A 13,030-nucleotide genomic window follows, 5' to 3' on the forward strand; every position below is an offset into this window, starting at 1 on the left:
GCAAGAAGCACCAGCCACATCTCACAAGCCTAAACCCTGCAGCCCACAGGAGCTTTAGCTGAGTAAAAGCAAGCTGCAGAGGCAGGAGCACAAACTCAGCTTCTTCACATGTTGTCTTCGTGTATATTAAAACCATACCCATCCCTTTTTTGGAGACAAATGTTCATCCTTGTTAGTGCTTTTCTGGTGTTATTTGACCATACATTTGCTTTTCTTCTTTCTTTTTAAAGTATTTATCATCCAAACCCAGTCACAGATTGGACCAATTCCCATGATGAAGGAAACCCATTTGGAAAGTGGTTTCTCTGACACACCACCATATAAATCGTCTTGGCATCACTGCTAACCTGAATAATACCTAATGCAACCCAGGGAACATGTGGAACCCAGGCATGGACTAAGCTCAGTGCACCAGGCATGGGAAAGAAATGAACACCATGCAGGCAGCCTCTGTACCATAGCACTCAGTGTTGCCTTTTGTGACTCTTAAGCAATGAGAACAGGGCAGATAATTCACTGCCTGTGGTCTGCAACTTCACCCTATGCTACCTCCAGACAAAAGGGCTTTTCTGCCTGTGTTAGCGTTGGGTAGGGTTACGGCAGACCTCCAGCATGGTGTGAAAGGATGTTACCCTGATAAAGAAAATAACTCATCCCTTGGATGTAAAGATGTTGGGATAAGGGTTAGGGTTTTTGCTTCATTTTGCATTCAAACTCCCCATCTTGCCAGAGATGGAGATTGTCTGAATTACAAGATGCATCTAGTATGCATAGACTCAAAAAGGAGGTGTTAACTGAGAAAGGAAGGGATTTCACCACAATGTGAAGATCTCCCTGTTTTCTTCTTTGTTTTCCTTCTCAGTATCTACTCAGTGGCAACGCCAAATGCGTGTTCCAGGCAAAGAAAGTTTTCCCACCCTTGCTTCTCACTTTCGATGCTTGGCGCTCATGTATGACAGTCACACAGCTTTGAAGCATGTGAACAGGCTTGCTGGCTTCAGCAGAGCTCCTCATGCACTTAAGTACCTCTTTGTGCATAGGAACTAGGATCTGAAAGCACACTGAGTGCCCCAAGCCAGACTCAATGCACCTTGCAATCACAAGGTAAGAAAGAAGCTGAAAGAGGCATTTAAAGTCATTTTTAAATGAATTATGAACCTTTTAGATAGGCTGCAAAAATCCCAAAGGAGCAACAAGGGGTCTGAACTGTTTCTCAAACCCCAAATCTTTGTCAAACAATCATACAAGAAGAACCCATTTTTTGGTGGCTGAGAGACTGAAGAACCATTTAGTAAATGTAACAATGAAAAGCAACTTATTCAGGAAACAATGTGCAATTGAGTCCAGGGGAGGGAGTGGAAAGCATTTGAAAAAGCTAAAGACATGTTTATTCTATCACTCAAGTGGGGGCATCAGCTTCCCAGACCTATGGAGCTTGGCTCGCAGCAGCCTGATGGAGGAACGTGCCGGTCCTTGCCAGCAAAGCTGCTCAGCATTTGTACTTTGATGAGAACATTTTTAACAGTCAATTAGCATTTGGCAAAGCCTTCAGCTGGGAGGGAGAAGCTTGCTCTGCAGGAATCTGGGCACTGAAAGGGGCAACGGGAGGGAAGAAACAAGCAGTACAAATGATGCTCAACAAGTTTTTAGGCAAGTGGGAAGAGGGTTTTTTATCTGGAAATGCCTCCCTTTACCTCCTTTGTGAGAGGTTCTTGGCTCTGTAGAGCCTAGGGCAGGGATGGGAACCTTCCTGGGGGGGAAATGACCTTGCATCTCCTGCATCCCCAAAGCAGGATGCAGAAGGGAAAGCACCACCTCCTCGTCAGGCTCCAGCAGCTGTGAAAACAGACACAGGGCAGTGATTTTTTTAGCAGCCTCTGTTGTTATGAGCCTGTTGTTCCAGAGTCACAGGGTCCAGCTTTGAAGTTACCTTGATGAACTGAAGGAAAGCTTAAACCCCAAACCCAACAGAAAACCCCAATCTGAAAACACCTTCCTCCCAGCTTCCTTTAGTGCAATTCAATTCAACAAGAGCATCTTGGGATTGAAGGAATGAGGTAATTTCATTTCTGGTTTTGCTGCCGATCTCTGATGTCTTTTTTATCGCTCTGGAAACAAATCACACTTGCTGTACAGTCATATTGGTCTGTTTTGCTTAAAAGACTCTGGAGAGACAGGCCAAAGAATGAGATTCTGTCTTTATTGACAAAGCAGGCTCAAAGAAATACACCCCACAGGAAAGCGTAACCCTTTCTCATCTCCTTGGCTCTGAAAGCTCATGGATTTGGTCTGAGTTTCAGCACGTGATGGCAGATACACCACACTGAAAGAGTCTGGAGACTTTCCTGCTGTTATTAACACCGTGCCTATAGCCATGAGGACTTGCAGCCTTTATAAACTACCAAATTGAAATCAAATTTGATTCAGATTTCATCAAATTTGAAGCTTTATGTAAAAATACGGTTTAGAATCCAGTATGGATACTTTGATCCATCGATTAACTTCGCTTTACAGAGAAATGCATAAAACAGTGGTTTGAGAGTTGCCATTTTACCTTCATGCCTTGTTAATCTGACAAAAGGCTGTGTCCCAGTAATTAGGCTAAAATCATGTGCAAGCCTTGAAGTTATCAAAGCTCAGACTAAGTAATATGACTTAAATAGGACCAGGATTAGGGGTTGTATGTGAGGACTGTAACAGGAGCAAAACCTACTTGCAGAGACCTGGAATGCAGTGAACCCACTTACAGGGGTGAAAAATGCAGTTCCCTCTAATTCTGAACCAGAAATGTTACTTACGATGCTCATTTTGAAATGTGGTCATGCCAAAAAACCCACCCCAAAACCCCAAACCCAAAGCAACTAAATCAGTTTAGGAACCAATCTGTGCAATCCTTTAAACCCCCTTACTTTACAGCCACACTTACTGCCCTGCTATCAGTGAACTGACTTGCTAAATCAATTTAAGGTAACTCAGCACACGTTTTCAAGCATAGATATTCCTATAGTTAATATGCCAGATAATAAAGCCAGTGGGTTTAATCTCATAACCCTGGAACAAGGTAACTGCTTGCATGTGTGCTCCCATTTTTCCTCCAAACCAGAATGACACCGAAGAGGATCCAGGTGACCCCAAGTGACTCTGCACTGCTATGGGCTGGGGATGCATGGAGCCTGCTGCTGTAGCTCAGGTGAAACTCCTTCTTGCTTAAGAGCATCCCCTTCTTAAAACAAAGTGACTCCATCACATGAAAACTGCAGTGTGCAAAAGCTGATGAGAAGTCGTGCGTTTTGATGGGTTTCAGTTAATTTTCTGAGTAGAGCACAATAGTCACTGGAATAGCAATAATTCTTTACTTGATTTTGAAAGTGCTTTACAAATAGTATTTCATAAAGGCCATAACAGTCAGTAAGGAAGACAAGTGAGTGTTATCTCCCTTTCACAGGCTGGTTGGCTAGCCTAGGAAGGTTAAGAGATGCATCTAATGCTCCTCGCTACATCAGCAGGATTAGAAAGGAGGGATGTCGACATCCTTTTCTGCCCTGACAGTTTTAGTGTGAATGCTCTTAAATACTTGAAGGCAATTTTTAGCAGACCTGGATTTTGCTGTTAAGAGAAAGGCTTTCACTTGTCCATTTATTACCTCCAAAGTACACTGTGTACTACAGAGGTAATGATTCCAGAGACTCAGCACTGCAACTGGACAACGCGTTGGATGTTGGTCATGCACCAGGTGTGCACAAGGACTCTGCAGAAGCAGACTGGTTGGAAAGGAAGGTGACTAAAGTGAGCTGACACCACGCAGTCTGAGCTTTGACTGACCACCGGCAGCTGCTGACAGAAACCCCAGCTTCAGGATGAATCCCTCTCTGCTGCAGGTTCCCTGCTCTAAGACAGCTGATACTGGTCATGTTCGTCATTCGGAGCTCAGTGTCTGTCAGCGACTGAGTCAGCAAACTGCAGCTCCTTGAAACTAATCTCACTTCTGGAGGCTGGCAGCCAGCCCCGAGGAACCAGAAGCCCACTGAAGACCGGTGGAGCATACAGCTGCTCCAGCTGCATCGCTTCCTGCCCTGCTCAGCTGGAGGCTGTGAAAGACGTGGCGTGAAAGAAACATCCCTAGTTTGAACTGCCAGGAGAATATAGAATCATAGAATCCTGAACTGGTTTGGGTTCCAGTTCCAACCCCTGCCACGGGCAGGGACACCTTCCACTAGAGCAGCTTGCTCCAAGCCCCTGTGTCCAACCTGGCCTTGAACACTGCCAGGGATGGGGCAGCCACAGCTTCTCTGGGCACCCTGTGCCAGCACCTCAGCACCCTCACAGGGAAGAGCTTCTGCCCAAGAGCTCATCTCAGTCTCCCCTCAGGCAGGTTCAAGCCATTCCCCTTGGCCTGTCCCTACATCCCTTGTCCCAAGCCCCTCTCCAGCTTTCCTGCAGCCCCTTCAGGCACTGGAGCTGCTCTCAGGTCTCCCCTTCAGGAGCCTTCTCTTCTCCAGGCTGCCCCAGCCCAGCTCTCTCAGCCTGGCTCCAGAGCAGAGCTGCTCCAGCCCTCACAGTGTCTCCATGGCTTCCTCTGGACTCGCTCCAACAACTCCACATTCTTTTTATGTTGGGGACTGAAGAGACAGATGCAGTAGGGGGGATTTGCCTTTCACCACCCAGGAACTAGAAGGAAATTGTTATTCAAGTATTAGAAAGGTCTGGAGCTTGGACATCAGCACTCAGCTCCCTGCCCTGTCTGTGTTTAGCTTACTTGTATGTTTAAGATAAAGCCCCTCTGTGCTAGGCACAGCACAACTGCAAAGCAAAGAGGCATCCTTCTCCAAAGGAGACCACTAGTTTTCCTGGGATGACTCTTTATTACCCAGATTTCATTGTCATGTCATCCCAGAGGTGGGGCATCACTCGGAAATCCTCCCAGTCACCATCAGTAGGTGCAAACACCGCTGAGCATGAACAAGGCAGCATTAAGCACACATTACTAGCATATGTTCCTCTCTTTCATTATAATTCTATCATCTTTGGCCAAATCAAACCTTTAATGAAGGTCATCGAATCACAGAATCACAGACTGGTTTGGGTTGGAAAGGACCTTAAGATCATCCAGTTCCAACCCCCTGCCATGGATCGGAGAGGTGCTAACATCTAAGTCCTCTCCCAAGTGCTGGTGGATAGTAGTGAATGCATAGAGCACGTGCAGCTAGATCCCTTTATGTTCCAGCTTTTGTTCTTAAAAGAAAGGGACCCAATTAGCACTGACAGACAAAAGATAAGATGAAAAACATTCCCAATTTGCAATGCTTTTGTTTTGGTTGAACGTGATTGCTCAGATTTTAAGCACTTGCCTCCAACACAATCGTAATCTTAATGACTTCTTCCTAATCATTTCAACATGAATTAGCAGGAATAGAGCTGTTGGGAGCAGGATACATCTTTTCTTTACGTGTACAGGCACTGCATTGCCCATTTGTTGGCTAAAGATGCTTGGTGTTATCACAAGTTAATGATAATAATAATAATAACAGTAATAATAATACAGGCTATTTCAGTTGGAAGGGTCCTATAATGATTTGACCAATTCAGGACTGACCAAGTTAAAACATGTTACTAAGTCCAAATACCTCTTAAACAGACAGGCTTAGAGCATCAACTACCTCTCCAGGAAACCTGTTCCAGTGTTTGCCCACCCTCTTGGTAGAGAAATGTTTCCTTGTGTCCAGTCTAAACCATCCTCTGGAGCAGCTTTATATCATTACAACACTTCCTATCACTGGATACCAGCGATCAGCAGCTCTCTCTCCACTTCCCCTCCTCAGGAAGCTGTGAGAGCAATGAGGTCACCCCTCAGCCCCCATTTCTCCATCCTAGACAAACCCAAAGTCTTCAGCCACTCCCCACAGGACATTCCTGCCAGCCCTTTCACCAGCTTTGTTGCCCTCCTCTGGCTGCATTCATGGACCTGTGTAACGTTATCTAGGTGTTCCTGCTCTGGCAGGGGGATTGGACTAGATGATCTTTTGAGGTCCCTTCCAATCTCCAGCATACTGTGATACTGTGATACTGTGACCTTCACATCCTTCTTAAATGGTGGGGCCCAGAACTGCACACAGTGCTCAACATGAGGCCACACCAGTGCTGAATACAGTGGGAATATCCCCTCATCGGCCACTTGGTTAAGCTGTGCTTGATGCACCCCAGGATGTGGTTTGCCCTCTTGGCTACCAGAGCACATTGCTGGATCCTACTGAGTCTGCTGCTGATCAGCATCCTCAGATCCCTTCCTGCACTGCTGCTCTCTGGCCATTCCCCTCCCAGTTTATACTTGTGCCTGCTATAACTCCATCATAGGTGAAGAATCTGGCCTTTTGACTTGTTAATGTCATCCCATTAGTCATAGTCCAATGCTCCAATCTACGCAGATCCCTCTGCGAGGCCTCTTGTCCCTCAAGAGAGGCAACACCACCTCCAGTCTGATATCATCAGCAATGGTGCTGATGGTGCATTCAACTGCTGCATCCAGATCTTTCATAAATACATTGAACAGAACTGGTCCTAGATTGAACCCCGAGGTTCAAGGAACACCAGGAACACCACTTGTGACCGGTTGCCAGCCAGATGTAGCCCCATAACATCTTCAAAAGGCATCAGCAATAAACATGCTCTTGGAAGGAGTTTCTCTTTAGTGGTGATGACAATAATGCTGTAACTGCTGCTTGAACACTGTAAATCCTATAAAGACATCCTACCTGCCGTCTTGTCTGCTGATTGTGTATCCAAACAGAGGATTGTTGACAAAGCTGATGTTCACTCCAACCAGAGGGGTCCCATCTGCCGTCATCACCTGGCCTCGAATCACACATGCGTGTCTGCAAGAAGAAAAACGATGAGAAATACTAAGTTTTTTTGGCAAATTCAGGTTTTCCTCTACTTTTATGGCTGGAAATTCCTACGGATTAGAAAGCCCAGGCCTTTACGCCCTGGAAAGCCGGGAGACATGCTGGGATGCTGCTCTTGGACACTCTCAGGAGCTATGTATGAGCATTCAATACCTAAAATGAGGCTAATTTTTACCCTACTCTTTAAAAGCAACTGCTGCAGCACACACTTGATTAACTCTGGACTTCTGTAGGAGTCCCAACATGACACTGGAGTTTGCTACAACCAACGAAGTTTCTTGACAATATTGCCCTAATTAAAGGCAAAGCCCTTTTAAAACCCAAGAGAATAGAAACCTACCAAGCACTTCATGGATATATTGAAGGCACAAAAGCCACAGGAGCATCCTGACCAAGGCTTGACAGCTCATTTCTTCCACACTTGGGAAAACCACGACAGATCATTTGCTAGGTTCAGACAGCTTCCTATGAACTGCTTGGGGAATGCTGACAGGAAGGGCTTTTTCTTCCCAAGTTTGGTAGACTGCACTGCTTTATGGGCTACAACTACTCCAATTACTCTATGCTCTGTAATGTGCTCTTTTATCTAAGGGTTTCAAGGATCTTTACAAACATTGATGAATACTGCAAGGTGGGTATTTTACAGAGAGAGGAAATAAAGCATGGTGATTTTCAGTTGTCCAAGGTCAGTCAGGAAATCTACAGTAAAGCCAAAGACAGATTTCCTAGGTTCTTATTCCAAAGTCTGTTTCCAGAGCTCTAAGTCATTGCTACTTCAGGAGCTTCCTACAAAGATAAAGCATCACATGTCCAGGAGAGCATCTGAACCCAGTTTTTAGCTGAAGGTAACTATTTCTCTGAGCAATACCAGCAAATTGTGGTGTCAGTGTGCCAACGGGAGCCAGTGAGTGATTCTCCCCACTGCTGTCCTGCTGGAGAGCAGGGATTGAAAGCCGATGTTTGTACTGGTGCAGGACCAGATCTCAGCTAGAGTAAATCATCCCACCTGCACACGCTGTCTACCTGCTTGAAGTGAGAAATGTCACTTTACTGCTTCACCGAGGACGGTATATGCAGTGGTGTGTAAAGCTGGTTTCGTAAACATGAATCATCAGGGAAGATCAAGTGATTTTCTTAAATGCCACCTAAAAATCTAATATTGTATAATACAAGGAGATTAAGCTTAATTTTTGTTTAACAGTATTTGTATATTCCACAGCACAGGAAACCATTCGTCAGGGTGTCTTAAACAAAACTCCTACTGATCTAAGCACGGAGCTCCAATATTAACAAAACTACTCAAAGCGTTACCAGAATGTGACAGCAATCTAAATCACAACTGGATCCATACAATTATAGAATCCCAGAGTGGTTTGTGTTGGAAGGGACCTTAAAGCTCATCCAGCTCCAACCCCTGCCATGGGCAGGGACCCCTTCCACTAGAGCAGCTTGCTCCAAGCCCCTGTGTCCAACCTGGCCTTGAACACTGCCAGGGATGGGGCAGCCACAGCTTCTCTGGGCACCCTGTGCCAGCGCCTCAGCACCCTCACAGGGAAGAGCTGCTTCTTTATATCCAATTTAGATCTCCCCTGTTTAAGTTTGAACCCATTCCTTGTCCTATCAGTACAGTTTCTTATGAGGGGACTTGGAGCAAGCTGCTCTAGTGGAAGTTGTCCCTGCCCATGGCAGGGAATTGGAACTGGATGAGCTTTATGGTCCTTTCCAACCCTGATCATTCTGTGATTCTTTCTATGATTCTATATCCTTTTCCATCCTTAGAGAGACCTGAGGAACGGTTGGAAACTGCTTTCTCTCAGCTCCTCATCAAATGGCTGCACGTTTGTGAAAGACAAGGAATCACAAGAAACAGGCTTTTCCGTGACTACTAAGTCTCAGGCACGAGGGATATGGTATTCTGGATGACTGACAGCATATTCAAGCCAACACTGGGACTATGAATGCTTTAGAATACTTGAGAGACCAGATCATACATTTTTGTGAACCCAAAAGGAACACTTCCACCTGGTATTTTCTCCTTCCAAGAGTTAAAAGCAAGCAAAGGAAAGAAACACAACATGTTGCAGGCGTCTCTCCTGCTGTCCTACACAAAACACATGTCCAAGCAGTTGCAAACTTCTAAGCAATACTTCAAGTACTTTGGCCTAGATCCTCAGCTCACGTTAATAGAGGAATGTGCTTTATATCAGCAAGCATCTGGTCCATTACGTATCACAGACAACTATTTCTACAACAACAAGCACCAGCCCAACATGGACAAAGAAAGAGCTTCCCCTCACCTTGGCAGCTGCAACAAGTACATTTGAATTCCCACCTTCCAGGAGGAGACTCAGTTCCCATCTAGATGATGCTTCACAGCACCGTGCTCCAACTGCACAAGCACATCTACATGCTCCCTAACTCAGAGGACACTGGCATCTCTTCTTAGAGAAGCAAGCCCAGCTGCATCCAGCATTCCCACGAGGACTGTAACAATAGCTTTATTTACATGCTGGAAGGAAAGATGCTCCTGCAAAGGGGACATCTCTCCCAAACCACAGTGATAAAACAAAACTGGAGCAACATGCACAGATCTGAATTCAGTTAAAAGCAGGTGGGGTGGAAACTGGAGGCAAACCACGCTCTCCCTGATTACAGCCTCAAATCTCCTCCTTCCCTGGGTGACAAAAGTTGCTCCATTTGGGAAAACGCAGTTAACACAGTGAGCTGGAAGCAGCTGGTTGCTCCAGTATCAACGTGTCCTTTCTGGAGGCAAGATCGACTATCCACAATGCACCAAGCCCCCCAGGAACCTGGTTAATGCTAATTTAGTCAGCCATTTCCTTCAGAAGACCTTGGTCTAACTGCAATTACACTACAAACAAGTGAAGTGGTGCTGCTAAGATGCTCAGATCCCAATACATTTACATAAAATTAGCTCTCATGTTAATAGAAGAGATTTATTCCATCAGTCCAGCCCTGCCAGTTCAGTGTTTTCTGCACTTCAACTGAATTTCTTGTAGCTGGAGCCTCATCTTCCCATTGAATTATTAACAGATTCCTCCTATTGCTTCCATTTTTGGCCTTTTTTTAGGTTTGGTTTTGCTTCCCTCTCTGTTTTTACATAAGGCTGTGTGGATTCTTGCTTTAAAATGAAAAGCAGTTTGTTTTTTCCCTCTTCTTTAATTAGATTTTCCCTTTCTTTTATTTTCTTTCAATTTCTTCCATAAAAGCTCCCCTAAAAGACCAAACCCCCATTGCCAAAATGCTGTCTAGAACGTCACATATGGCTTATCAGGCAATTTTACACCATCACTTTGTGAAGTCATTCTTTATTCCCTAGAAAACGAAATTAAGTCTTCCTGGTAAGATCTGGGCCACAGTGGCAAAGCAGGCAGGGGTGCACCGGTGCCTCTACATTCCCATTGCTCAGATACAAAGGAAGTTTGACAGGCTGTCAAGGAAATTCAAGCAGACAAAACCAGCTTTAGAACAGAAGCCAGAGGAGTAAATTCCCCAAAAGCCATTTCGCATTATGGGAGCACATTAAATACTTGTCTTTAATACTGACTCTGATCCAATGTGTCATAACTTAGACATTGGCTCTTCCAATGTTTCTTATTCAGAGATGTTTTCTGTTGATACTGTGCTTGGCACTGAGAAATAGACTAAAATACTGCTTCTACTAAACATATTTTACTGGGAAAAGAACATTCCATGCACCCTAAGCCCCTTTTGTTGCAAGAAATGTACATTCTTTCCTTGACTGAGGATGGGTACCATGGGAAATCTCGCCCCCATGAATTTCTGCATGTATACATCTCAAAGTATTTCCACCATAACTCATAATGCCTTCTCCTTTAAAGGTTTCAGATGTGTGGAGATGGCTGTCACGCCTGCTGAGCCATCCTCAGCCAAGTTATTCATAATAAATATTTTCACTTGCCACTATAAATCTCTGCATCTCTTTGAACTTACCACTTCCATATTTTATTGGGGTGTGCATATATATATATATGCACACATATACATAATGTATATATATATGGAATTTATCCTTCTGCTCTGGATGAAACTTCAACAGAGCACCACAGAGTGAAAATCTAGAAAGCTACTACTCATTATTAATTAAATCAGATGATTTAATTTAAGCATTATTAATTAAATCAGATGATCTTACTTCCGTTTCTTTCTCTACTATGTGGACTTTCTATGTGACACTGGCCATGTCAGCTAGTCTGTATGTGTCTTTGTATTCCATCTGCAAAATAACAATCAAGGCACATCCCGTCCTTACAGAGACATTAGAAGGATAATTGCTGCATCCTGCTAATCCCTTGCATAGGGATTTTTACACTCTCATGGCACTTCACCTGTGATATTATGCTCAGACACTTTGCTGGTAAGAGCCTACAGAGTCATTTGTTACAAACACAATCTCATGGCTTTAGCTGCTGTGACCTTTTTGCTTGATAACAACACAGGATGAAGCAAAATGTACCTCGTCCAGTTTGGGTTGAATGTCCCTGTCTCACGTTGAACAACCTCAGGGCAGGATGGTACTAGGATAGACAGAGAAATCGGTGGTGTGCCAGGTAAAAGTGAAGGGCAACATGATCAAACACACGGACACAGAGAGAATGCCTGAGCTGGCAGACGAAGGACAAAAGCAGAAGAGGAAACAGCAGAACATACAGACCTTCCACTTCATTGCTTCTGCAAGTGCTTCCCTCAAACCTTGTCTGTAAAATAGCTCTGCCCACTTGCCTTTAACTGTGCTGAAAAACTTGAGAGTCTTTGCTTGAAATGAGTCAATCCTTATCAGGCTTCTTTAGTCCAGTAGGAAAAGCTTAAACTCGAAACCTACCTATTGGTCTTAGCTTCCATATGAATGAAAGAATTAAGGTTAGGAAAAGGCATGGAGAAGACCCTGCTGAAGAGTCCCTTGTTAAACAAGAAAGGCATGTGTATAACAAGAAAGAGAAAATTCCAGATGCAGAAAGAACCCCACACCAGCACAGTAGCACCAGTGAGTTACTGAAAGGGTTTGGCACATCAGCCTTCCAGTACCTGAAGGGGGCCTACAAGGATGCTGCAAAGGGTCTCTTCATCAGGGACTGTAGGGAAAGGACAAGGGGTGATGGGTTCAAACTGAAACAGGGGAAGTTCAGGTTAGAGATAAGGGAGAAGCTCTTCCCTGTGAGGGTGCTGAGGTGCTGGCACAGGGTGCCCAGAGAAGCTGTGGCTGCCCCATGCCTGGCAGTGTTCAAGGCCAGGTTGGACACAGGGGCTTGGAGCAAGCTGCCCCAGTGGAAGGTGTCCCCCAAGCAGGGACTTCTAGAGTGGCCGTGACAGACACGGTTTGCAACAGATTCTGCCGCTGAACTTTCTGAGCAGCTGATGAAGCGGGAGATGCAGGAGAAAAAGAGTGAGTGAGGAAGAGCAAAGTTTGTAAGAGCTCTGACCAGGCTCAATAAAAGAAAGTCAATTCTAAGTTGTTTGCAATGAGAAACAGTATCTGCTTTGTTTGTTTAACATACTCAGTGGAGTTATTTATAAGGTCCCATCACTGAAGGGTCAGGAGATGCTGATGATTCTTTATGCAGGCATGGTCCTTACTGTTAACTTTTTGCAGGAAGCCTTCTACAGTCATTTAGATTTCCTACAACACACACAGTAAAACCAACTGAATTAAATGCTTCAAAGAAAACCCATTACTGCCACTGTCTGAAGAAGGACAGGGGAAAAAGCAACACAATGCTTGCATACTTTTATGCATGTGGCTAATGAAGTCGGTATTTGAAGTCCAAGAGGAAAGCCCTTATTAATCAAGATTTAAAGTAACACCTCCAGATGCAGATTTTATTCTTCTTGTCTCTTTAAGACCTGGTTTAACCTGACAGCCACAAAACATCTGAAGATCTTCTTCAGCTGATGTTTTTAGTATCCATGAGAGAGTTTTTGTTGACCTGCTGTTATCCAGTTCCTCAAGCTCCCCACTTCATGCATGTGATTCTGTTCTGTTCCATAAAGACTTGACTTACAAACTGATAGTTCTTAAACATCTCTTTTGGCATCATCTTTTTTGACAATATTAGTGACAGCTACTTGTAGTTCTTTCAAAGGAAAGGAAG

The 13,030-nt window shown here is 44.5% G+C and overlaps 2 protein-coding genes across 12 annotated transcripts in view; both read right to left on the bottom strand.

The window, feature by feature from the left end:
- NARS2 (asparaginyl-tRNA synthetase 2, mitochondrial) overlaps positions 1-1,982 on the bottom strand; it is a 221,125-nt gene extending 219,143 nt beyond the window's left edge. Inside the window, exon 1 of the mRNA XM_062639193.1 lies at positions 1,977-1,982. The gene's annotated coding sequence lies outside the window, so the exon portion shown is untranslated. The remainder of the gene's footprint in view (positions 1-1,976) is intronic.
- The window catches only part of TENM4 (teneurin transmembrane protein 4), a 1,625,418-nt gene that overhangs the window by 78,808 nt on the left and 1,533,580 nt on the right, over positions 1-13,030 (bottom strand). For all 11 annotated transcript variants that reach the window (XM_062639041.1, XM_062639042.1, XM_062639047.1 and 8 more), the window contains one exon: positions 6,750-6,869. In XM_062639041.1, the coding sequence (XP_062495025.1) occupies positions 6,750-6,869 (120 nt within the window). The remainder of the gene's footprint in view (positions 1-6,749; positions 6,870-13,030) is intronic.

The sequence above is a fragment of the Pezoporus occidentalis genome, unplaced genomic scaffold (assembly GCF_034315485.1).
Source record: "Pezoporus occidentalis ecotype Australia unplaced genomic scaffold, CSIRO_AGI_Poc_V1 ctg6, whole genome shotgun sequence".
NCBI lineage: Eukaryota > Metazoa > Chordata > Aves > Psittaciformes > Psittacidae > Pezoporus > Pezoporus occidentalis.